The 27360-nt window shown below is 40.6% G+C and overlaps 1 protein-coding gene and 1 long non-coding RNA gene across 5 annotated transcripts in view; both read left to right on the forward strand.

Annotated features, from left to right (window-relative positions):
* Positions 1-27075, forward strand: part of LOC129412139 (uncharacterized) — a 235771-nt gene extending 208696 nt beyond the window's left edge. Inside the window, exon 2 of the long non-coding RNA XR_008633594.1 lies at positions 24989-27075. This is a non-coding gene — a long non-coding RNA (uncharacterized LOC129412139). The remainder of the gene's footprint in view (positions 1-24988) is intronic.
* On the forward strand, positions 1-27075 carry fam174c (family with sequence similarity 174 member C). 4 transcript variants are annotated; one of them, XM_055165216.1, is made up of 5 exons: positions 1-540; positions 15807-15929; positions 19012-22778; positions 23001-23540; positions 23750-27075. In XM_055165216.1, the coding sequence occupies exons 1-3, from the start codon at positions 200-202 to the stop codon at positions 19013-19015; spliced, it is 468 nt and encodes a 155-aa protein (XP_055021191.1). In that variant the 5' UTR covers positions 1-199; the 3' UTR covers positions 19016-22778; positions 23001-23540; positions 23750-27075. The 4 variants fall into 4 exon arrangements, with proteins under 4 accessions (XP_055021191.1, XP_055021190.1, XP_020781691.2 ...); XM_055165215.1 differs by having other exon boundaries at positions 19012-22679; positions 22735-23540; XM_020926032.2 differs by having other exon boundaries at positions 19012-23540.
* Positions 27076-27360: the final 285 nt, after the last annotated feature.

The raw sequence follows: 27360 nt of genomic DNA on the forward strand, positions 1-27360 counted from the left end.
CGTTCACTTCCGCGTTCGGACTTGGTTTATGTCAACAAAACAAAACACGCACTAAACTCCGGTCCGAGTAAAGCGACGTGGACCAGCGACTAACCGGCTCCAGAAGACCACCCCGGGACCACACCGCCTTCATCTAACACCCCGCTCGGATTTACAACTTTATTCTCTTTTATTCGAGCTTCAAAAAAAAAAAAAAAAAATGTCATTTTACAGACTTGTCACGACGCTGGTTCTGTCCGTGTGCTGCTGGATGTTGGTGCTGGCGGCGGACGGGACCGATCCGAAGCCCGTGACCACCGCCGCCGCCGCCGGCGCCGCCGCTGTCCCCGCCGCGCCCGGGCCGAGCGTGAAGCCGGCGGGGAACCACAGCACCAACATCACCAGCCCCGCGGTGAACTCCACGGAGGCCGGCGGGAAGCGGAAGGGAACCTTTTCAGCGAACCCTTTCAGCGTGGACGGCTTCATGATCCAGCGGGCCCTGTACGTGCTCATCGGCATCACGCTCACCGGGCTCCTCTACTTCCTCATCCGAGCCGTGAGGTGAGAGCGCAAACTCTACAAAATACACTGTTTTATACTTTGTTAGGGTGACCAAACGTCCGTTTTCCCCGGACATGTCCGTATTTTGCGTCCTGTCCTGGGCGTCCGGGGTTTTTTATAAAGTGATGCAAATGTCCGGATTTTCAGTACCGTTCATTAAACTGAGCGTCTCTCGTACTCAGTCTTTAACATACCGAAGCACAAATGCGCATTTAACAACGACTTGTACAAGAAATTCTCCGTTTTCCGTCCCGGTCGGGACAAGTGTGAGTCCATGTGCACAGGTTGTGAGGTGAGAGTAGTGTCCCTCGTTTATCACGGGTATAGTTACGTTATAAATATAATAACACGATAGGTGAATAACACGCGAAGTATCAACTTTATATTTTACAATTATTCTATCTGTGTTAAGTCTGTAAAACCCCTCAGCACAAACTTTATACACTTTTCTCAGACAGGACAGGTGCAACCCTTTTTACATTCTTCTTAAAAACTTCTCCTTTTGTTATTTTCCTCTTTCTTTATGTAACAAACTGAAGATTCATTTATTCCGTAATGGAGCCGACAGCGCAGAGTCCCACACGGGTCCATTTTTGGAGACCCCCAGTACAACACCGCACCCGCGCAGGACAGGACCGCACCTGCCCTTTAACCAGCGATTATATCAAACTTTTGTGCTGCCTACGCCACGGACTGAACCAAGACTAAACCAGGACTAACCCAGGACTGACTCCAGGACTGAAGAGGAGGACTTAGTCCTGGTTTAGACCTGGTTTAGACCTAGTTTAGTCCTGGTTTTAGACCTTCTTTAATCCTAGTTTAGACCTGGTTTAGTCCTGGTTTAGACCTGACCTTGTGTTATTCCATCTTTGAACTGTTGATGAAGGTACATGATTTTTCAAAAAAAAATTATTTAAAATGATAAAAATTTGCTTGGAAGGACTGACATATTTTATAGAAATAGTTTCCTTTCATTTTGAAGTAATATTAAAGTATTCGGAAGAAAAAAGCGACAAATTATGTAAAATCCTGCACCTTCTACTTGTTGCACAATTTTCCCTCCGTTACTTTTCCCTCCGTTACCATGACCTTTCTTAATAAAAAATCTCATGAGTCAAAAAGTAAGAGGTTTTTCAACCTAATCTTGTTCCATATGGTAGAAAACTATATGAAGCAAATATTCAAACCAGTTTGTTAAGGATATGTAAGTGAGAACCAAGAGTTATCACTGTTTGGATTTATTGCCCAAAAATTGCTGCATATTTCATTCCCTCCGTTACCGACATGAGTTTTTAAATTTTTTGTCAACAACTTGAAAGAATATCACAGGTTTAACTTTGACCCTGTTGGAGTGTTAACTTTTTCCTACATTCTGATACTTTACTTATTTCAATAGTTCCTCTAGTTTCTGAATAAGAGACATTTGAATGTCAAAAATTTGCCACTGTTTCCCTCCGTTACCACTTGACCGGACCCTATTATTATTAAGACGCTGGCACTGGCTTCTCACTGAGGAAAAGTGAGACCGCGGGAGGGGGGTGGGGGTTTGTGACGAGGAGCGATGGACTATGGAGCGCGCGGCGGTGGTGCCTCCGAAAGCTCTTGGTGCTCTACATACTGTGCGTAATGTGCGTGTGGAGCGACAGTCTTGACACGCTGCGTCTCACGTGTTCGGCCGAAGCGTCGCTCCTCTTGTTTCACTGAATGATTTGCATTAACAGAGTGTTTTGCGTTGAGGTGATATTTCTGACTCGTGAAAAACTCTGCTGATACAGTGACAGTTCAGCGTCGCAGTGTTACAAATGACTTTATCTGTGTCGACTGCGCCGTCTGAAGAACTTGAAAATGAAAATGACCGTGTAAAAGTTGCTTACCCTTCTCCGTGTTTGTTTATCTCGCTTTCTTTCTCTCTGTTTTCTGTGACGCCGCAGCAGTAAGAAACACTCTAGGCTCGCTCACGATGTAATAGCTGGTTGGTGTGATCACAAAACTCAACGTTATGAATTATCCGTAGTGCTCTTTTCTGTAACGTGAATAGTGGTTCCAATATTGTTTTATCATTATTGCCCCTGATCTCAGCACAGTACGTTAAATATGGTGCAACTAAGGAACAATAAAGTGTACGTAGAGCTTTCTTGTCCAGAAAATATTTGACCTTACCCAATGCTGCTATGCTTTTTGACATTTTCGTATGTATATGTTGTATGTATTCTTTCCAGTTAAGTTTTTCATCAATAATAACACCTAGTTCGGGGAGGTGTGACCAGACTTATGAGCCACTGCACTCCTCGTGTGTGTGTGTGTGTGTGTGTGTCAGTGTGTCTCTGAGCTCTTTTACCAAACATCAGCAACACCTCGGTAACAGCCAGAGCGTCAGGGGCAGAGGAGTGACGGACACAGACACGCAAAATACAAATTCGGGGAAATAGCGAAGATAATGAGAAGACTTTATTACTCTCCTCTCGTAAAGCGGTAAACAGCTCATCCACATTATCTATAGAAATTGTCCTCCACAAATAATGACATCCAGTCCTCAAAAGCGCAACATTAAACCTGTTTGAGTTGTTCTTTGAAAGTAAAAAGGTGAGAGTAGTGATAGTAGAGCTAGTGACTCGACTTCCTGCAGACTTTATCTCCAATCTTTTATGCTTTAAAACAGGGGTGCTCAATACGTCGATCGTGATCTACCAGTCGATCGCCAATGTCGTGTGGGTAGATCGCCGTGTCTCGTCTCGGACTTGCGTTTGGACTCGGTCTTGTCTCTCACTCGAGGTCTGACACTCAACAAGTGCGATCATATTTCATTTTTGTTTATTGCCGCTGCTGTTGGTAATAAACTTGTAGCGGGTGCAGGAGCGTGTGGGGCGTCTCAGTGCAGCCTGTGCGCTCATTTGAAACCCGCGGAGACTCTACGGCGCATCACAAACACACACGCTCCCTATGCACGGCTCGTCTGCGACAGCGTGTGCCCTCGTGTACCAGCGTGCATCACAGGGCAGGTTAAACTTCCTAAACATCCTACCTGTCCACCTGCCTCACGTCAGCACGCCGCCCCTCGCCTTTTCACGCTCTCGCTCCTTCCTGCGTACAGCGAACACAAGCCCCTCCCACAGTGCGGCTGATTAGAAGAACAAGACCAGACGTGAAGCAAAAACTAGTCTAAATTTGTGTTACAGTGTTGGCACAAAGCAGGTCTACAGCATAGAGCGGATCTACAGAACAGACCTACTGCCACATTTGGCTGAAGTTTGTCTAACAAAAGTGCACAAATGCATCTGTGTTTGTCACGATGTGCGTTTGGTTTGGTAAACGTGCAGAGGCTGGTAAATATCACTGCAAAACCAGAAAAGAATGCAACTCCAGTTTGGAACTTTAAAAAACAGGTTTAAAAATCTTCCTTCATTTTTTTCACAGTTTTGTGTAAAGTGCCAGAGGAAGTTCTCTTAAAGAAGAGGTTCTCAAACTGTGGGTGAGGGTCCAAAAAAGGGGCACAGAGTGTTTCAGTGCAGTTTGCTTGGCTTTGTATTAGGTAGATCATTCTGACTTGGTCATTTTGTAAGTAGATCACATGATGAAAAAGTGTGAGCACCCCTGGTTTAAAGTCATGTATCTGAAGTTTTGCACCACATTTCACAAATAATAATGACACAGTTGACTTGTGGTTAAACTAGAAGTGCAGAGTCTGATCTTTTGAACACCTTAAGAGTCTCTGTGGTTTTACCGCAGACAGGAAACAGGATTTTTAAACTCTCATAAGATCCTCCTCGTGTCTGTGGCGTGCGCTTTTTGTCGCATGTTTAAAGACCGAAAAATCCTATATTAGTGTGTGACGACCTTAAAGCCCCACAGCCCTGTTTCCTCGAGGTGTTTGAGAAGAAGAAGAAGAAAAAGTCCCCCGAGGATTTGTCTGAATGAACAAGATGTCCACGTCACACTGCAAACAATTGGGCCATCTGCTCGGCTTTTACTTGCCTTTCTTAAAGGGATAGTTCAGGTTTTTTGACATGAATCTGTATGGAATCCACACTGACTTTACCTCCGAAAGTGTCCGGTGAGCCGACATCCTGGCCGGTTTTGGTGCTGAGGAAAGTTGGCTGGGGACTGTATAATAAAGCGATTTTCTTCTCAAAACAATATGTGTTAAAAAGAGTGATACATTTGCACCACAAAACCTCCGTCCTCTAAAAAGTCAGACCTCATTATTGCTTGGCACTATTTTCTCTCCGTTTGTATCACTGCGCCCTGCCGCCAAGTGACAGACGCGCCTGGTTCACTTTGTTAACTGCTCGGAATGTCAGTAACAACATGTTTAACTACGACACCGATGATGAAGAAACTGATTTTAGCACAGAGCCAATGGGATATCTTTTTGAACCCGAATATACCAATGCCAAAATTCGCCAGAGAGAGAAGAGGCGAATATTCCGAGCAGTTAACAAAGTGAAACATGCCGCCATACAGATTCATGTAAAAAAACTGAACTATCCCTTTAAAAAGAGTGATACATTTGCACCACAAAACCTCCGTCCTCTAAAAAGTCAGACCTCATAATCACTTGGCACTATTTTCTCTTCAGTTGTTCGGCAGTGTTTACTTGTTCAGACCGGTGACCGCCGCGACGCGAGAGACCTAATGACAGCGCTAGTGTGATATGTATATAAGCTTGTATAAGACATAACTATATATCTAAAAATGGTGCGAACTTGCGATGTTCCAGGCTGTAACAACAAAAATCTGTCTGAATCTCCGCACAAATTTCACCGTTTTCCTGTAACGGACGTATATTCGGGTTCAAAAAGATCTCCCATTGGCTTTTTGCTAAAATCAGTTTCTTCATCATCGGTGTCGTAATCAGACATGTTGTTGTTGACATTCCGAGCAGTTAACAAAGTGAAACAGGGCCGCGCGCAGTAGGGGTGTGCAAAAATATCGGAATATCGATATATCGTATCGTTTAATGTGATGATACAGTATCGACATCGTGGGCTACTGTATCGATATATCACCAAGAGTATTTTTACGCGTGTTTTACTAAATTATTTTGTTACAGCTACAGTTTTGTTGCTTGTGGAGTGAAAGGAAACTCATTTATGCGACACATTTGACATTTTCACTGTTTTGATGATTAAAATGTTTGTGTTTCAAATGAACTTTGCACAAGAAGTGATTTAACAAACACTTTTAGTATCACAGACATGATTTAGCCTTTATTTTTTATTTAACTGTATCGAATTGATTTGAAATATATCGTATCGAACGGAAAGTGCACTGTATCGAGGTATGTATCGTATCGGCAACTTCTTAATGATACCCGGTCGTAGCGCGCAGTGATACGTACGGAGAGAAAATAGCGCCAAAAGATTATGAGGTCTGACTTTTTAGAGGACGGAGGTTTTGTGGTGCAAATGTGTCACTCTTTTGAACACATATTGTTTTGAGAAGAAAAACACTTTATTAGACTGTCCCCAGCACAACTTGCCGAACTACTTTCCTCAGCACCAAAACCGGCCAGGATCTCGGCTCAGCGGACGCTTTTCGGAGGTAAAGTCAGTGTGGATGCCATACAGGTTCATGTCAAAAAACCTGAACTATCCCTTTAACACTAACAACCACTAAAAACAATTTTCTTCGAATTATGTGAATTTGGAAAGGTCTTGTAGAATGAAAACAGACTTTAATTTGTGTGTACGGTCAGGATTTTTGCTTGTTCAGGCCCCTGACTCACTTTGGTTAAGAGTTGTTTTGGGTTGACGCGGCTCCAGACGGACACTCAGCGTTTTTTTTTAAAACCTCAAAACAAGTTCGCAAACAAATATATATTTAATGGAAATCAACTTATCGACAGTGTTGGGGAGTAACAGATTAACATTACACAGAGGTATGTTCCTGTTTTTACATTTTGGGCTAAACTAGAACTAAAACCAAAACTAAAACCAGGACTAAAACCAAGACTGAACCAGGACTAAAACCAAGACTGACCCAGGACTAAAACCAAGACTGAACCAGGACTAAACCAGGACTAAACTAGGACTAAAACCAAAACTAAAACCAGGACTAAACCAGGACTAAAACCAAAACTAAAACCAGGACTAAACCAGGAATAAAACCAAGACTAAACCAGGACTAAAACCAAGACTAAACCAGGACTAAAACCAAGACTGAACCAGGAGTAAACCAGGACTTAAACCAGGACTAAAACCAAGACTGAACCAGGATTAAACCAGGACTAAACTAGGACTAAAACCAAGACTGAACCAAGACTAAACCAGGACTAAACTAGGACTAAACCAGGTCTAAAACCAGGACTGAACCAGGACTAAACTAGAAATAAAACCAGGACTAAAACCAGGTCTAAACCAGGTCTAAACCAGGTCTAAACCAGGACTAAACCAGGACTAAAACCAGGACTAAAACCTGGACCAATCCTCGTCTACAACCAGGTCTAAACCAGGTCTAAACCAGGTCTAAACCAGGTCTAAACCAGGTCTAAAAGCAGGTCTAAAAGCAGGTCTAAACCAGGTCTAAACCAGGACTAAACCAGGACTAAACCAGGACTAAACCAGGACTAAACCAGGACTAAACCAGGTCTAAACAATATGACACTAACAGTAGGTTAACATCATTTAAAGCAGCAGTGATCTTATGTAAAAATCATTTCTCTATCAATAATATTTTTAATCTGGTTAAGTAAAGACTGGACTTTTTATTTTCTTTATCAGACAAAACTTATGTTCAGATCCTCGTCTTTGTTTCTCTACAGTAAAACAAAAATCTGTTCAAGGAGACTTGGGCTTAACAGACAATTTGAAGACAACAAACATGAATTTTCAGGATGTGGTTGGTACATTCGTATTGTTTTAAAAAACATGACAGAATTATTCAAAGTTTAAAGTGCTCACGACAGGTTTTCTATGTTTTGTTTTGTTTTTTCTAATTACTGGTTTGGTTTATCGCGGCGTTAAATCGGCTAAGTGGCAGTTTGTGGTTAAAAAAGAAAAAAAAGTTGAGAAGAAAAGTACAGGAAATAGAGGAAGTAGCGCTGAGTTCTAAAGTTTCAACCTTGATTTAACAAGATAAAGGCGTTCTCGTTTATTTTGATTGGTTTAATTGTAATTATAGGCAAGGCAAGTTTATTTATATGGCACAATTTGTACAAAAAATAATTTAAAGTGCTTTACAGAATAAGAAATACATTAAAATCACAATAAAAACAAATCAAAACATAAATAATCATCATAAAATTAAAGAGAGAGAAAGAAAAGACATTAATTACATAAATTCTAGTGCATTTCAGACAGGTTTTGGCTCTTTTTAGGTAAAAGTTAAAGTAAAAGTAAAAGTAAACTTCACCCAAAATGATAAAACTAAAAAAAAATTAGAGTAAAACCTTAAATACAATATGTACGTTAAAGTGTGTGTGACAAGTTTTGATTAGTTTTACACCTGTTGTCAGTGTTGGGGAGTAACAGATTACATGTACCGGAGTTATGTAATCAGAGTATGAATTATGAGTAACTGTATTCAGTTACAGTTACTGTTTCAGTGAGTGGTAATTGGATTACAGTTACTTTGTTGAAATAAATGGATTACACATTACACATTTTGGGCTATACCTTTTTTGTTTTGTTTTGTTTGTTGTTTTTTTCTCTGTAATTCCACTCATTGCTGGACACTAAACCAGGTCTAAACCAGGTCTAAACTAGGTCTAAACTAGGTCTAAAACCAGGTCTAAAACCAGGTCTAAACCAGGTCTAAACTAGATCCAAAACCAGGTCTAAACTAGATCCAAAACCAGGTCTAAACTAGGTCCAAAACCAGGTCTAAACTAGGTCCAAAACCAGGTCTAAACCAGGTCCAAACCAGGTCTAAACAGGTCTAAACTAGGTCTAAACTAGGTCTAAAACCAGGTCTAAAACCAGGTCTAAAACCAGGTCTAAAACCAGGTCTAAACCAGGTCTAAACTAGATCCAAAACCAGGTCTAAACTAGATCCAAAACCAGGTCTAAACTAGGTCCAAAACCAGGTCTAAACTAGGTCCAAAACCAGGTCCAAACCAGGTCCTAAACTAGGTCTAAACTAGGTCTAAACTAGGTCTAAAACCAGGTCTAAAACCAGGTCTAAAACCAGATCTAAACCAGGTCTAAACCAGGTCTAAACTAGGTCCAAACCAGGTCTAAACTAGGTCCAAAACCAGGTCTAAAACTAGGTCTAAAACCAGGTATAAACCAGGATTAAACCAGGTCTAAATCAGGTCAATAATATTTTTAATTTGGTTCAGTAAAGTCTGGACTTTTCATTTTCTTTTATCAGATAAAACATCTTATGTGAAGATTTCCTCGTCTTTGCTTCTCTACAGCAAATCAAGTAATCCAAAGTATTCAGATTACATTACTCACTTTAAGTAATTTAATGGATTATGTTACAAACTACATTTTGGGGTATGTAATCTGTAATCTGTAGGGGATTACATTTTAAAAGGAACCTTCCCAACACTGTCTATTGTTAATATAAATTTTTGTTTTACACCAATAAAGAAGCAATTTGCAAAGAAAAGTTGAAAAATATCAGAACAGAGGAAGCACAATTTTAAACTTTAAATATAATAATTTCAGTTATGTTTAGTAAAATTAGTTGTCTATCCTGTCATGTACGGACTTTAGGTTTATTTTGAGTGAAACTATGAGTCTTAAAAGTCCAATATTACGCAAAACTGACTCTTGTGACTTGTGCTGTGAGTTAGAAAGTTGTTGCCTCATCACATTGTTTGAGTAATCCTTTATACACGCACCAAGAATGTCAGACTTCTGGTCATCGCGCAGTTCATACTGGGAAGAATTTTCCGAAAAAGTGAGCATCAAACCATCACCATGTTTGTTTTCCCAGTGGGATGTGTCTATTGTCAAAGTCGATCTTTTCAAGTCTTTTGAACCATATCACTTTTGTTTCTGGTTCTGATATTGTCATATTTTAATTTTGGTATTTGGACATCGTAATTGTGTGGTTGTTGGATCCTAACAGCGGAAAACGGCTCAAGAAATTTGTTTGCGAACTCCATAAATGCAAAAGTGAATCAGATGTGTGTGACTCAAACCTCTGTTCAAACTGTTTCTCTTCCCAACGGAATTGAAAAATAGTGTGAAAATCCCTGTCTCAGCCCTGGTTTAGTCCTGGTTTAGTCCTGTTTTAGTTCCGTTTTAGTCCTGGTTTAGTCCTGGTTTGGTCCTGTTTAGTCCCTTTTTAGTTTAGTCCGTTTTAGTCCTGGTTTAGTCCTGGTTTAGTCCTGTTTTAGTCCCGTTTTAGTCCCGTTTTAGTCCTGGTTTAGTCCTGGTTACCTCCGCCAAGGAGGTTATGTTTTTGCCGGCGTTTGTTTGTTTGTTTGTTTGTTTGTTTGTTTGTTTGTCTGTTAGCAACATAACTCAAAAAGTTATGGACCAATTTTACAAATCAGGATTTGTTGGAAATGTGAAAAGGAAGAACTGATTTCATTTTGGGGATGATCCGGAAGAAATCCTGGATTCTGGATCACTTTGAAATTTTAGTTAACATTGTGGTAAATGGGGCCAAAAAATTTGTTTCTCAATATCTCGGTTAATTATTGACCAAACCCCATGAAATTTGACTCAGGGATGGACAATGGGATCCTCTTTCATATTCCAAAGGCTGATCCGGATCTGATCCAGAAGACAGATTTTATCGCAATTTATATAAAAAATGGGGGTAGTCCTTGGCGGAGCTCTGCGCTCTCTGACTGCTTTTCTAGTTTAGTCCTGTTTTAGTCCTGGTTTAGTCCTGGTTTAGACCTGTTTTAGTCCTGTTTTAGTCCTGTTTTAGTCCTGTTTTAGTCCTGTTTTAGTCCTGGTTCAGTCCTGGTTCAGTCCTGGTTCAGTCCTGGTTCAGTCCTGGTTTAGTCCTGGTTTAGTCCTGGTTCAGTCCTGATTTAGTCCTGGGTCAGTCCTGGTTCAGTCCTGGTTTAGTCCTGGTTTAGCCCTGGTTCAGTCCTGGTTCAGTCCTGATTCAGTCCTGGTTCAGTCCTGATTTAGTCCTGATTTAGTCCTGGTTCAGTCCTGGTTCAGTCCTGGTTTAGCCCTGGTTTAGCCCTGGTTTAGCCCTGGTTTAGTCCTGGTTTAGTCCTGGTTCAGTCCTGGTTCAGTCCTGATTTAGTCCTGGTTCAGTCCTGGTTCAGTCCTGGTTCAGTCCGACATCACACTTGTAAACAGGAAGCGTCTGTTATCAATTTTTTCATTTTGGTTTTGCAGACAAATAATGAAGAAAATAGTTTGTTTTTTCGTTTTCTTATTTTTGGTTTTATTTTGAAAAAACGAATAAACGAACAAAGACACGCGGATTGAAACAAAATACGCTCAGCTGGAAAAGATTGTCGTCAGTCTGAAATCTGAAACAAACAAACAAAGCAGTTCTTCTTTCACAGGAGCGATTATTCAAAGCCTTTTGTTTTCTCTGAGTCTCATGACCCGCTCGTCTGAGTCTGACCCACTTTCACGTCCTGCGAGTAAACAAAGATTTCACACGTTCATGTCGAGATCGTCAACTGTGGCCTTTTTCCCAACAGTTTGACCACTTCTCAGTATCAGAGTTTAAGTTTGGGCTGGGTTTTTTTTTTGAGCGTCGGCTGTTCAGTCCCAGATTTGACCAGAGCGTACTGTTGCTGTGTCCTTGGGCAAGACGGGAGGAAAAAAATTGTGAAGTGTTGGTCAGAGGACAGTATTTCCACACTTCAAGCCTCATTGGAATGTACTGATTGGGACGGCTTCTTCGAGGCATGTGACGACATTAATGACTTATGTGAAGTCGTCTCTTCATATATCACTTTTTGTGTTGACTTATCGATCCAAATAACAAACCGCGGATAACAAAAGATCTTAAATTAACTATAAATAAGAAGTCCAGTCAGTCCCGGTCTCAGTCCCGGTCTGGTCCCAACACTCAGTCCTGGTTCAGTCCTGGTTCAGTCCTCACAAAATCAAAAACTGAAATTAAAAATAAAAACAACTGTTATCTGTTTTTTCAACTAAACTGATCTATTGCTCTGGGGACCAATTGGAGAAAAAGGCAATTTCTAGGGAAGTGAAAGCAGAGCTCAGAAAGGCCAGTTTAAAATACAAGGATAATGTTGAAGCCCAGTATAGCAGTGGAGACCTTAGAGCAGCTTGGCGAGGTATTAAAGGTTGTATGGAGGATTTTTTTTTTGTTTCAAATTGTCAGTGAAAGATTAAAATACCATTACCGAGACGCAGCAGCTTTGTAATTATGATGACCAAAAAAAAAAGAATGAAAATCTATCAACTGTGGACGTGTTGAGGCCAGATAAACATCAGCCAATAGAAAACGAGGCTCCCTCATTTTCTATTGGCTGTTAGGTTGTCAATCAAACTCCCTAGTGTAACTGACTCGTCGGAGCGCGGGGATTACGTGGTTTACGCGGCGGTTCTTAGAGGCTTTTTCGAACTGTCGCTTCCTCGCATTTCGCACAAAGTTTGTCGCGACGGCGGACGAGAATCCACGATCGGTTCGCCGCAAAAGAAAGTCCGTTTTTGAGGTCGCTGAAAGAAGAAGAGAAGAGGAAAAGGAGCAAAGCCAAACTGAGGTGATTCTTGGAGATCTCGTCCAGCGATGGTGCGACCGAAGCAGATGAAGCGTCTAAAAACTGAATTACTTCTAGACAGGAAACTTCAACAGTAATTCTGAATGCGCACAAGGACTGTCGCTGTATTTCTCTTCCCTTAAAAAAATCCTTTATACAACCTTTAAGAACATGGCCTCCAGTAGCCAACAAAAAGAGGACAGGAAACCTATAACTGTAAAGGGTGTGTCTGATGGTGAGTTGCCAGGTGCTTTTAATACTTTTTTCTCTCCTTTTGAAAGAGATGACGTTGTGGAAAAGGTGTGTGACTGCAGAAACTCTCTGAAACCTTTGCAGGTAATTGTGATTGCACAGAATCAGGTCACTGCTTTATTTAAGAAAGTAAAGACGGGGAAGGCCAGGGGTCCTGATGCCATCTGCGGGCGCACGTTACACTACTGTGCCACGCAGCTCAGTGCTGTTTTTACTAGACTGTTTCAAATGTGTGCTGATCTTGGTCAAATTCCTACTCTGTGGAAGACATCAACAGAAATACCTCTCCCCAAATCAAACAAATCAAAGGAGTTGAGTGAGTTCAGGCCGGTGGCGCTCACATCACTAGTTGTGAAAACTTTTGAACAGATTTTAAAGACTCACATTTTGTTTTTAACTGAAGGAAAACTGGATCCAATGCAATTTGCATATCAGTCTAATAGAGGAGTGGAGGATGCAAAACTGTTTTTACTGAACATTGTTTATAAGCATCTTGAAAACTCAGGGGCCCATGTGAGACTTTTATTTGCACACTTTTCCTCTGCTTTTAATAAAATGCAGCCCCACATTCTGATTCAGAGACTGGCTTCAGATTTTAATCTCCCAGATCAGCTTCTTTTATTGATTTTAAACTTTCTTACCAACAGGGTCCAGCGTGTTTTTGTTAATGGGCAATGGTCTCCTCCCTCCATCTCCAACACTGGATCTCCTCAGGGTTGTGTACTGTCGCCTCTCCTTTTTATTCTGTACACGGACAGCTGCAGATCCTCAGAGGAAAATCGATGCCCAATCAAATATTCAGATGACACGGTTCTGGTGTCGCTGCTTTCAGGATCTGAGAGAAATCATGGTCCAGTTTGTCCAGTGGTGTGAGGAAAACTACCTGGATTTGAACGTTGCCAAAACTAAGGACATGGTGATTGATTTTAGACGTGCACCTTCCAACAGTGTTAGTGTCGTCCACGGTAATGATGTTGAAATGGTTGACAGCTACAAATATCTGGGCACCGTGATGGACAATAAACTGAAATTTGACCTAAACACTGAAAGTGTCGTCAAACGAGGGCAGCAAAGATTATATTTATTGAGGAAACTGAACTCTTTTAACGTGAACAAAATGATTCTTAACTATTTTTATTGCTCTTTTATCGAAAGTCTTCTTACTTTTTCCTTTATTTGCTGGTTTGAATCCTTGTCTGTGAGGGATAGAAACAAACTTCAGAATATTGTTAAAACCTGTTCAAAAATCACAGGGATCAAACTGAGGGAGCTGCTCTTTGTGGGAGGAGCAGGTGCTGAGCAAAGCCGAGTGTCTCCTGGCTCAGTCCGTCCATCCTCTGGCTCCTGATTTTATCCTGATGCCAACCGGTTTTCTAATTCTTTCGTGCCCTGTGCTATTAAATTATTAAATTCTAAGGGTACAGTTTTATGATAGTTTTATGAAAGTTTTACACTGCAATTTGTTATTTATTTTGAGTTCCACTGGTAGACGACAATTGGACTGACACACTGTGTGTTTGTTTGTGTTTGTGTTTGCTCAGAGATGCTGCAAATGAATTGCTTTATGGGATCAATAAAGTTTTCTGAATCTGAATCTGAAGACACTGAACCGCCCTCGCCCCCAGTGTCTGTGTTCTCCGGTGTGTGGGTGAGAGGGTGAAAGGTTTCTGAATGTAAAGCACTTTCAGTGTTGTGAGTGGAAATGTGCTGTATAAAAAACACTTTTCCACCCATCAGCATTTTACCTTTGTCTTATTTTGACTGGTGCGTGGTACTTTGTGTCATTTCCACAAACAAAAAAAACAATTTAACTATGCTCCCCGGATGTTTCCGCCATGGATCTGTTAAAATAAGTGCTTGTAGTTGCCTCCAGTTGACGTAGTGACACTCGCTGGGACTTAAGCAGAAGAAATCCCCAGGGCTGAGAGGCAATGTAATCTCAAACTGCCCGTGTTCGGCTGACAGGGCACCTGCAACTTTCAAAAATGTCAGATTTTGTGGCGTTTTTTTACCTATTTTTAGATCATAAACTTTTTCTCAGCTCAAAATCTGTCAGTTGTCTTAAAAAAAACGCTTTATAATTGTTTGTTCCCGCTCCGCTCTAGCTCCTCGCGCTCTGATTGGTCAAAGCGATCATGTGGTACATGACTGAGCTCTGTGTGTGCGCTTGCATGCATTCACGTGAACCTGCGGGAGAAAAGACACAACTGCATCCTCGGCCGGCCTACAGCCACCGGAAGTACCATATTTTCGGGGCTATTAGACGCGCTCTTAAGCCTCCAACCCCATCAAAAAACAACTGTGCGCCACAATCCAGAGCGCCCCATACACGAATCCACTCAGGTGTCCCAGCACGACTTTAGTAAACTAAAAAGCCGCACCACCCGCAGAACACGCAAACGGAGCAGACAGCGACCGCACAGCGAAAAACACCCTCAGACGCACTCATCACTCCACGCAGACGAGGAACGGAACGAAGGAACGAACCGAAAAAGCAAGTGCAATGTGCCGCTTCTAGACACGACTGAACAACTGAGTCACTGCGAACACGCCGACAATCCGTTGGTCCCAGACAGCACCTCCCTACACGCCACAACTGAACAAAGCCCAGAGTCACCGTGAACGCCACAAACAAAACCACTGATCCATCCATCTGTTTTATTTCCTTTAAAGTCCTGTGCGGTTTATTTGTGAAAAAAGCTCGAAAATAGACCAGTGCATTTTGTAATCCAGAGCACCTAATAGCCCGGAAAATATGGTACTTCAAAATAAGACGAGTTATCTCAGACATACGCGACGCAACTGTCAACACAAACAACCGGATCTACTAACTTTTCGCCTACCAGCCACTGCGCACGTGTGGAAAAGACGGATGTAAACAAAAACACTAGCGTCCATTTTTAGGCGACTTCCGTAAACACTGAGCACGCTCGCTGCATGTGACGGCGTCGTGTTCTTCGATGCGTACGCGGGACACTTTTGGGGCGTTTAAAGTTCGCACTGGAGATCACATACAAGTCAAATTTAATTAGAAATGTGAACGTCCTTGTGAAAAAAAAATCAGATTTCATAAAAAAAATCCAAATTGAGACCCGTCTGTTCCTTTACGATACGTCATCGTAAACGTCATCGCAACCAAAAGAACACCAACCCTAAGTTATATTTTTATTTTTACTTTTGGTAACACTTTATAATAACTTCACCTTATTTAGCCTTATTTGTGAAAAAAGCTCAAAAATAGACCATTTAAAGAGAAAGTACGGTACCTCATCGGGCTAAAGGTGAATCTGGAGTCATGCACCATTGAGCTCGGCCCTTTGACTTGAATGGGCAGCTATTTTGAAAATGGGCGGCTTGGTTTCTGCTCTAACCACAGTTTGTTTCTAACACTCCTTTTGTTTGTGTGCTGCAGACTGAAGAAACCCGCTCCCAAGAAGAAGTACGGCCTCCTGTCCAACTACGACGACTCGGTGGAGATGGAGGGAGTGGAGAGTGAAGAGGACGACACGCTGTACGAGGCCCGCAGCCTGCGCAGGTATCAACACACAACACACACACAGTCTTTAAGGCTAGGCTTTAATTTAATGTTCCTAAATTAAGGCCTTAAAAAGTCTTAAATTATGTTGTCCACATCTTGTTTTTTTCACAAAGGTCTTAAATTTCATTAGCCTATTTTTTGTAAACACACCCGGACTGTAGTGCAATGTTAAAAGGAGGGAGATAAAAAACACAACGTAAAATTACGTAACGTGAATGAATGTTTAATTTGGAGTATGCGCAAACAATACTTAGTTTGTCTTGTTAGAATGTTATAAATTATTTTTGTGGATATTTTACAAGCAATGCATACAACTATAAATGAGTTCTGAATGAGATTTTTTTTTTATAAAAGTATTTCTTTGTTATTTAAAGCAGTAAGTAATGGTCATTATTAGAATTGGACCTGGTGTTTTTTGAATGCATAATGGGTACGATGTTGGTTTTAATTTTCATTGAACTGGTCTTAAAATGGTCTTAGAAAAGTCTTAAATTTGGGGTAGTCAAACCTGGGGATACCCTGAAGAGGCATGACGACCCTGAGACAGCGTACGGTTAGATGCCTGTTAAACATAAACCATTATCCATTTGTTAGTCTACAAGTTTGGCATCAAAATTACACATTTACAATGGTAATTAATCAGATTTTGGTTATTAAGTACATTATATATAGTTCAGAAATCTTTGGAATTTTCCTTGGAGCTACTTGGAAGGGGGTGGAGAGTTACTGGAAGCTCCCGAACCACAGGTTGGAGACTCCTACTGTAGATACTTTAAGGCCTGTTCATACTTCATAAGAACAGACAAACTTTGTTCTTGCAACCAGATGTTGGATGAACAAAATTACGTCATTTTGTTCATCCAACATCTGGCAGTTCTTGTGGCTTGTTCTTGACATCTCAGCTGAGCAGAACTCGGTAGTTCAGCAGCTCTGTCCGACATCTTCTCTCTGATTGGTTATTTATGTGGGCGTGGTTGATCTGCTTTCTTGCCAGTGTGGAGCAAGAAAAAAAAAGGAAGGTTTTGAGTCAGAGCTGTTGCAAATGGTGATAAAATACAAATGACACAATGTTCAGTGACTGTAAAGACGCCAGATGACAAGAAATTCCTGGAAGGAGATCGCGGATATTTTAGGCTCGGACAAAAATCAGTGTAGAAAAGTCTGGCGTCTCTGTGACAAGTTTGTGAAAGCCAAAAAAAAAAAAAAAAAAAGAGCTGTCAGGCTGGAGGACGAAAAGAAATAGAGCAAGGCCGGGACAGTTCGGCAGCTGAACATCTTTTAGAACCAAGTATGAAATGTCAGAGGCCAAACGAACTTTGTTCTTGTTCTTATCACCTCAAGAACAAGAACAAAGTTTTAATGTTCTTATGAAGTTTGAAAAGGCCTTTAAGTACAGTAGTTTCAGAAGTAGTAGCAGTAAATGTGGTTACTATAATAGCAGCAGTAGCTGTAGCCGTTGGCACTGGAAGTTACAGTAACAGTCTTTAGCAGTGGTAGTAGTTGGAGTAATAGTGGCAGTAGCGATACTAATACTAGTATTTACTGGTCGTACTTTAGCCAGTAGCTATAGATTGTGTAGAAGCCTCTATTGATCTGTTGTATCTGTTGTTTTATTATTTGTTCAAAGTAGAGATATGAGCCGATATGAGCACCTGATATGAGCCGATATTTCCCGTGGGCATGTGATACGTCGTTATGAATCTTAGACTCTCTACATTATGTTCATTTAATCCGATTTACAGACAGATAAATGTCCAACTATGTGGCTCCGTGTCAGTATTTATCTGCAGAGTCATTTGTCAGTGTGTGTGTGTCCGTACTGTCCCTGAACACACCACAGAGTCATGTGTGTTTGTTTACACCCGCAGACACAGATCCATGTGCAACACTGAGATTATATTATTTTTACGGACAATCGGTTTGAGTCTGGATTAAAAGGACATTTATTAGTTCAGACTTGTGATGTGGGAGGAGCCTGTGTGAGGCTGAGTGTTGGAAATATGTCGACTTTGAAGCTGGTTTTGGTTCGTTCTGATTGGTTAGTGATTATCTGCTGTAGCTCTCGCACATAAACAGACTGTTTTCTATTGATCTATTGTAAAGTGACTACATTGGTCGTATATTTATTACTGGACCTGCACTGATATGTAAATGAGCTGTGAATAGAGGTGGGAATTATGACATTTGCGCATAAAATTAATTACCGCGCTGCGCAACATTTACGGCTAAAGGCTAGTAGCGCTAGTTTCTTTAGTCATTAGTAGTGATGGGTCGGTCGCGAACGAAGCGGCTCTTAGATCCGGCTCTTTGAAGCGAACGACGGGAGCTTGATCCTTATTGGGAGTCATGTTTTCTCTTTCTCTCACTTTTTTTTTCTTCACGCCGCTTGCAGACTCGGGGTAGTTTGACAGCGGCAGCGGCTGAAAACAAAACTTTAAAAAATATGCGTCTGCATAGGGTAAAAAAAAACGTGCATATATATATATATATATTCAGCATAAAATAAATAAATCAGGACTAATCTTGGGGTCGAGAGAGGGAGAGAGATGGAGACCAAGTCCCGACACTCAGTCCTGGTTCAGTTCTGTTTTAGTCCTGTTTTACACATGGTTTAGATCTGTTTTAGTCCTGGTTTAGTCCTTTTTCAGTCCTGGTTCAGTCCTGCCTTTAGACCTGCTTTAGACCTATGACAAATCATGTAAAGAGTCAGAATAACAATAAATGTTGCCTAAATAAATCCAGTTTAAAATCCACCAGAGCCAAACCTAAGTTTTTTTAAATAATTCAAGATTTACAGTGAATTTTTACATCACTAAATATATCGGTGATTATATTGACTATCAGCAGCTCCAACTCCCATTATATCGGTATCATATCGGCCACAACAAAATCCATATCGGTCAGGCTCTAGTTCAAAGTACTGCTACAGTTTCAGAAGGAGTAGTAGTCACTGTGGTACTAGTAGCTGTTGTGTAGTATTAGTAGTGGTACAGATCAATACTAAAAGTTGCTCTCTAACCCCAGAGTGTGTGGAAATATCCGCGTGTATTGACCTCGTTGTTGTTTTTTTCTCTTGCAGATGAGTGTCCTGGCTCCTGACTGGACGAGCCGCTGTTCCGGGATCAGCTGACTCGCTTTTTGGACCAACCGACTAAATGCCAAAGTGTGTCTTAAACCGTTTACAGTGGACAGACCGCGGACTGTGCAACTTTTCTATCGATCCCTTTGTGTGTGTTTTTTTTTTTGTCTCGATTTACTTTTCACTTTTTGTGCTAAAACTACTTAAACTGACTCCAGATCTGCAAGGCCCCATCAGCAGAGCAGCAGCGTGGACGTAACCTGAGCCAGTCTGGTCACCGTACGAAAACGTCAAAGGTTTTTACTTCGATACCAAGGAATGGACGATGTTCTCGATGCCAAGTCCGATACCACAATGAGAATTTTTAAAAAAAAACATCTCTTGTTCGGATACAGCTCAAGATTAGGGCTGGGTATCTTAAAGAAGTTGCCGATACGATATAAAACTCGATATATAGGTCACGATACGATACATAACTCGATACAGCGCACTTTCGATCCAATGTGATATATTTCAAATCGATTCTGTGTGGTTCAATAAAAAATAATGACGAAATCACCCCTTGTTAGCCCGATTCGCCCGTGATTAATTTGACCTGTGAACCTTTGGTGATTTGTAATAATCGCGGACGATGCTTGAGATCTTAATCCCGTGCGAATGCGCCGTGTCTGTCATTTTTAAAGTAAAAATTCCGCCGTAAATTACCTACGATATTTCTCCAAAAACACAGACGTCCGGTGATAATGACTAGTCCCGTGCAAATCTGCATCTCAGTGTTTGTTTTTCTTTTCTTTCCTCGTTCTTTTCTCTTTCAAACTCTGTCAGTGTCAGTAAAACAGAGTAATTTACGGACGAGGTTGGGCAGTAATTTGCAAATTACGACACGTCCCCAGGTTATGCTTATCCCGTTCGAATAAAGGTTTTTGTTAGACCACTTCTTGTGCAAAGTGAATAAAGCCCTATTCGCACGGGATTAATATGACCTACGGACCTTTGGTGTTTTGTAATAATTGTGGAGGACGCCTGAGATCGTAATCCCGTGCGAAAGTGCCATGTCTGTAATTTTTAAAGTTAATATTACGCCAAAAAACACAGACGTCCGGTGATAACACAACAGTTGTCTCGTGCGAATCTGCATCTCAGTGTTTGTTGTTGTAATTCCGCCTTTTCTGTCTCTTTCCTTTCTTTTCTCTTTCTTTACTCTTTCAGTCTCTGTCAGTGTTAGTAAAACCGAGTAATTTACGGATTTTTCTTACAAAGGTGGGATAGTAATTTGCAAATTACCAGACGTCCCCAGGTTGTATTTATCCTGTGAGAATAGAGCTTTTCTTAAACCACTTCTTGTGCAAAGTGAATAAGAAACACAAACATTTTAATCATCAAAACAGTGAAAATGTCAAATGTGTCGCATAAACAAGTTTCATTCCTCTGAACAAACAAGAAAACTGTAGCTGTAACAAAATAATTTAATAAAATATACCATAAAATGTCAAACTCGATATCGATACTGTGCCATCACATTAAACGATTCTGTATACCGATATTTCAATCAGAGGTCGGGACTCGAGTCAGACTTGAGTCACTATTTTTAGGACTTTGAGACTTGATAAAATGGACTAAGACTTGGGACTCGACTTGGACTTGAAGGTCAGTGACTTGAGAAGCACTTTTAAATCTGAATTTTTTCTGTTCCGACCGTAATGATTCACACCAAGATCTTGTTAAGACATTTAAAAAGGAAAAATGTACTTTTCTACATCTCTTATAAACTCTATAAATACTCATAAATAAATATACTATGATTTTTTTAAAGTACAATTTAGTTTAAAATTCATATAAATTCCAAAAACCTAAACTATATTTGGTTCTTTTTTGGTTTAAAGACTTGAAATGACTCGAAGCTCAAAGCAGACGACTTGGACTTGACTTGGGACTTGACTTGGGACTTGATTTGGACTTGAGGTCAAAGACTCGAGACTCGACTTGGACTTTTCTGTATTCGACTTGGGACTTGACTCGGACTTGAGGTCAAAGACTCGAGACTCGACTTTGACCTGAAGTCCGAGTCAAGTCCTAAGTCAAAGACCGAAAAGTCCAAGACTCGAGACTCGACTTGGACTTTTCTGTCTTCGACTTGGGACTTGACTCGGACTTCAGGTCAAGGACTCGAGACTCGACTTGGACTTTTCTGTCTTCGACTTGGGACTTGATTCGGACTTGAGGTCAAAGACTCGAGACTCGACTTTGACCTGAAGTCCGAGTCAAGTCCCAAGTCAAAGACAGAAAAGTCCGAGACTCGACTTGGATTTTTCTGTCTTCGACTTGGGACTTGACTCGGACTCGAGGTCAAAAACTTGAGACTCGCAAAATGAACGACTCGGCCCCACCTCTGATTCCGATATTTCCCGGTATCGGTTCATTCTCTTGTGAGTTTTAGTATCGATTAATATCTGATTTTCGATTCTAATCTGAGCAGAAACAAACTATCCAATTCCCTGTGTTTCGATAAAGCTTCACTGTGTAACTTTTCAACTCCAGCTCGCGTTTATTCAGTCGTTTTGAGGTGTTTTTAAGCTTTGAAAAACGCACATCGTCACTGCGATCGGGCTCGTCTCTCGGCGGATCTGACCCGTAACTTGGGCCGGTCGCGTCGCCCCCTCGTCTCCGTGGAGATAGACGAGCTTAACGCTGCACTGTGGAACATTCTAGAGACGGCAATAACGGTAAATCTTGACGAAAACAAACCGAAACAGAACTAACAGCCACTTTAATTTTGCGAGGACCAAAATTGTGAAGCCAAATTTTTCTTTTTTTTGTTAAATTTCTTTTTTTTAATCACTCTGCTGTTGTGAAAAAAACGATCTGGGAGTCTCATGTTTTTCCTGTTTATAAGAAATGAATATTTTTTGACAATATTTTTCGAATGGGTCCAGTTTTTGACGGACAATTTCTGACTGTTTTCGGACCAAACTGTTGAAAGAAAGAATTTAATTTATATAAAAAAAATGAAAGACTTTGAGAAAACTAATACGATGAATACGTGTTTATTTTGTGCCAATATTTACAGCTGACAGGAGATTTATTTAAACATTCTGAGCTGAAATGGATATTTTTATGACGTGTTAAAGGAGACATACATGAAACATTTCGAAAAACAAAATGAAACGGTTTAGTTTATACATTCCGAGCTTCATTATTCAACTCTTACTGATTATCGGACGCTTTATAAAACACAAAGGACTCAGGTTTTGCTCAAATTTATGAAACAAATCAGGTTCAGGCTCTTTAAATCATTAAAATACAGACTCATCGATTACCGTATTTTTCGGAGTATAAGTCGCACCATCCAAAAAATGCGTAATCAAGAAGAAAAAGAACATATATAAGTCGCACTTTTGGGGGAAATTTCTTTTATAGACCAAATCAGAGACCGGAAACCGACATTTTATCTTGAAAAGCAAAGTTCTAGTAATAACAGCTTGACTTAACTTGATGGGTATTCCGGTTCTTTTTAGAGAACCGGCTCTTTCGGCTCGGCTCACTAAAAGCAGCCGGCTCTTTCGGCTCCCAAGCGGCTCTTCAGGTTGTTTTGTTGCAAGCGGGACTAAACCAGAACTGAACCAGGTCTAAAGCAGGACTGAAAAAGGACTAATCCAGAACTGAACCAGGTCTAAAGCAGGACTGAAAAAGGACTAAACCAGGACTAAAGCAGAACTGAACCAGGTCTAAAGCAGGACTGAAACAGGACTAATCCAGAACTGAACCAGGTCTAAAGCAGGACTGAAAACAGGACTAAACCAGAACTGAACCAGGTCTAAAGCAGGACTGAAAAAGGACTAAACCAGAACTGAACCAGGTCTAAAGCAGGACTGAAACAGGACTAAACGAGAACTGAACCAGGTGTAAAGCAGGACTGAAACAGGACTAAACCAGAACTGAACCAGGTCTAAAGCAGGACTGAAACAGGACTAAATCCAGAACTGAACCAGGTCTAAAGCAGGACTGAAACAGGACTAATCCAGAACTGAACCAGGTCTAAACCAGGACTGAAACAGGACTAATCCAGAACTGAACCAGGTCTAAAGCAGGACTGAAAAAGGACTAAACCAGAACTGAACCATGTCTAAAGCAGGACTGAAAAAGGACTAAACCAGGACTAAAGCAGGACTAAAGCAGAACTGAACCAGGTCTAAACCAGGACTGAAACAGGACTAAAACAGATCTAAACCATGTGTAAAACAAGACTAAACCAGAACTGAAATAGGACTAAAACCAGGACTAAAACAGGACTAAACCAGAACTGAATCAGGTCTGAACCAGGTCTAAACCAGGACTGAAAAAGGACTAAACCAGGACTAAAACAGATCTAAACCAGGTCTAAAGCAGGTCTAAACCAGAACTGAACCAGGTCTAAACCAGGACTGAAACAGATCTAAACCATGTGTAAAACAGGACTAAACAAGAACTGAACCAGGTCTAAAGCAAGACTAAACCAGAACTGATCCAGGTCTAAACCAAGACTAAAACAGGTCTAAAACAGGTCTAAAACAGGTCTAAAGCAGGACTAAATCAGGACTGAACCAGGTCTAAACCAGGACTGAAAAAGGACTAAATCAGGACTAAAACAGATCTAAACCAGGTCTAAAGCAGGTCTAAACCAGAACTGAACTAGGTCTAAACCAAGACTAAAACAGGTCTAAAACAGGTCTAAAGCAGGTCTAAAGCAGGTCTAAAGCAGGACTAAAGCAGGACTAAAGCAGAATTGAACCAGGTCTAAACCAGGACTGAACCAGGACTAAACCAGAACTAAAACAGATCTAAAACCATGTGTAAAACAGGACTAAACCAGACCTGAACCAGGACTGAGTGTCGGGACTCGGTCTCTGTCTCCCTCCGTCTCTCGAGCCCAAGATTAGTCCTTTTATATTTATTTATTTTATGCTGAACTACAGACAAACATGCACGTTTTTTTTCTCTCCTACGCCCACGCAGATTTCTGAAAGTTTCGTTTTCAGCCGCCGCCCGCTGTCAAACGACGATCGACTGACACGATGCAGACGGGACAGAGGCTCTTTCTGCAGGAGACATGCTCAGATACTGACACACAAGACTTGAGCGCCCTCTTCTGGCTTTTAATATATAAGTAACCGAAGAATAAGTCGCAGGAAACACCCAAACCAAGAAAAAAACGCAACTTATAGCCCGAAAAATACAGTACTAATTATCAGACGCTTTATAACTAGATGCAAACAGAACACAACGGACTTAGATTTCGCTCAAATTTACTCGACAAATCAAGTCCAAGCTCTTTAAATCGTCAAAATCCAGACTCAACGATGATGCGCCTTAACTATAAAGCCTCGGTAATAATTTGATCATTCGTAGTGCCTTTTCCCAGACGTACGAAACGAAAACAGCCGTTCAAAAGCGTTTCAAAAGTCTCCGTATGTCTCCTTTAATACAGAATTCGAGGTGACCAATAGGACGAGAGTTTTGCCTCAGTGTTTCCTGTTTGTGAACCACGTTTGTTTATTTAAAAAAAAAAAAAAACGCTCATGTCAAATATCGTGAGTGTGTTTTCGTGCGCTCGAGTATCCCGGTTACGATCGGGTTTTTCAGTATTCTGGTTTTGTGTACTTGTAAACGCAGTATTCGGTCATTTTGCTGCACAAAACAAAACAAAACATAAGGGTCCGGTCAAGCAGTAATGGAGAGAAACGGGCAGATGGGACTATTGAAATAAGTAAAGTATCAGAATGTAGGAAGTAGGTAGAGGTTATGTAAAGTTAAACCTGTGATATTCTTTCAAGTTGTTGACAAAAAATTTAAAAACTCATGTCGGTAACAGAGGGAATGAAATATGCAGCACTTTTTGGGCAATAAATCCAAACAGTGATAACTCTTGGTTCTCACTTACATATCCTTAACAAACTGGTTTGAATATTTGCTTCATATAGTTTTCTACCATATGGTACAGGTTGAAAAACCTCTGACTTTTCCCTCCGTTACCATGACCTTTCTTAATAAAAAATCTCATTACTCAAAAAGTAACGGAGGGAAAATTGTGCAAACAAGTAGAAGGTGCAGGATTTTGCATAATTTGTCGCTTTTTTCTTCCGAATACTTTAATATTTCTTCCAAATGAAAGGAAACTATTTCTATAAAATATGTCAGTCCTTCCAAGCAAATTTTTATCATTTTAAATTTTTTTTTTTTTTAAATCATGTACCTTCATCAACAGTTCAAAGATGGAATAACACAAGATATGATGAAATACATCCATTTATTTACATGATTTTCAGGTCTTTGAAATTTGGGAAATAATTTTTGTTCCATGTTTCATACATGGTCTGTTTAAAACGTATGGAACTTTAGAACCAAAAATGGTACAGAAAAAAGGTCAACAGTTTGATAAACTAGAGTACATATGTATCTGTTCAATACATTTTTATATCAGATGCATTAACTTGAATTTTTGGCCTTGCTGTTCCAATCCAGATCCAATTTTTTCAAATGTGACCCAGGACACTTGGATATGTGCTCCTGAAACCGATACATATCTGATCTTTTGACATGTGACTTCAGTCTGAACGACCAAAGTGCATTCATCCACCTACACGTTATCAACAAGACACAAACGTCACTATTCTGCACTGAAGTAGGCGAAAATTGTTAATGAACTCCATGTCACTGAAGTGAAGCACATCTCCACTCACCACTCTTGGCTCCGTCTCCACATCCACACGTTTCTTTCAACGGACTGAACCACAAAACACCACGACCAAAAACCTCGTCCTTCTCCTTCTCAATCTCCTCCTTAAAACAAGTAAGTTGTTCATGTTCTGGCTCCGGTACGAGAGGAACTTTAAAATCTCCAGGTGCTCGATGCTGCGTCCATGTTTGGACAACTTCTGTAAACACAGAGACGCTCGCTGCGGTTGACGTCGTCGTGTCTCCAGTGTCACATGTGGGACACTTTTAGGCCGTTTAATGTTCACACTGGAGTCACATACAAGTCACATTTAACTGGAAATGTGAACGACCTCGAAAAAACATCAGATTTCACAAATAAATCTGAATTGAGCGTTAAGTCCTGCAGTCTGAACGTAGACTAAATCTAGCTCAGTGAAACTGAACAGTTTAGGTGTTGAAGTTTATTACGAGACTTTGTTTGCAGTTGGTGAAGTTTTTCAAAATGTTGCCACCTTGTGCCTCCGCTCAATTTCATTTCTCTCCAGTGACTGGATCAGGAATCGGAATACACTAGATGATTCACAAAAACCACGGAAGTGCGAGTTCGGGCACCAGCCAATCAGGGAAGAGACAGACATTCTGTGTTGGCGACGATTCCCGAGATCGAGGATTTAAAGCCAGAATAAAGAAAATGTTTGGTGAATTTTATCAAGGGGAAAGACGTTATTGTCCTTCTTCCTATGGGATTTGGAGCATTACATATGTCACGACCAAACAGCAGCGATTGGTTAAATAAAAAAGTACTCGTCTACTGTCGAGCGAACGAATCCTAACACTGTGAGGTCAGACGGTTTCCACGACGTGAAACCGTCTTATGAATCAGGCTTGCACATTCTTGCAAAACGACTTTTCTTTGGGAGTAAACATCATGACTCAACCTGAAAGCCGAACAAAACTAAACCATTAAATCTAAAATTCTGATCTGTACATTCTGTGAAAATTTGAGGTTATTTCAACAAGAATTGCCAAAATTATCGGCCTGCAGTATTTTTTGGGGGACGCCCTGTATTTCTTTTTTGTTTAGAAACCTGTTAAAAAGCCTTAAATTTGCAAAGTCGCTCCCTGTTTAGCTCCTTGCCAAATCCGTGCCATAGTTACCATAGCAACCAGTCTAAATATCCAGGAAATCCAGATTACTGTCATAACCGGATCGAACCGTGACCTGGATACTCGAGGTAATTATGAACGCACGCTCTGATGTCTTTGTACAGTTTTTTTTTGTATAATTTCTGCGTGTTTTTCCTTCTCCGTGTCGAGTGTCAAACCAGCCGCACGTGTTCACCGCGCAATAAAATCAACCTTGTTTTTAAAGTGTGTTTTTGTGTGTTTTTGGTGCTACCGTCTGAAGATGCTTTAGAGTGGAGGAAAATACAAAACTGAAATCACAATTATTTGAAACTGACACAAAAAGAGTTTATTGATATCATTAATTAGTGATGTTAATATAAATTTGTATTTGAATTAAATTAAACTTAAATTACAGTTCCTATACAATCCACACATTTCTCAATTTGAAGTGACAGTGTGTAAGTTTGGTCAACAACATGATTTAATAGAAATATAAAGTTAGGAGGAAATATACAAGCAGGTAAAGGT

Source organism: Boleophthalmus pectinirostris, unplaced genomic scaffold (assembly GCF_026225935.1).
Source record: "Boleophthalmus pectinirostris isolate CB_2022bp ecotype Guang Dong unplaced genomic scaffold, ASM2622593v1 HiC_scaffold_7, whole genome shotgun sequence".
Lineage (NCBI taxonomy): Eukaryota > Metazoa > Chordata > Actinopteri > Gobiiformes > Gobiidae > Boleophthalmus > Boleophthalmus pectinirostris.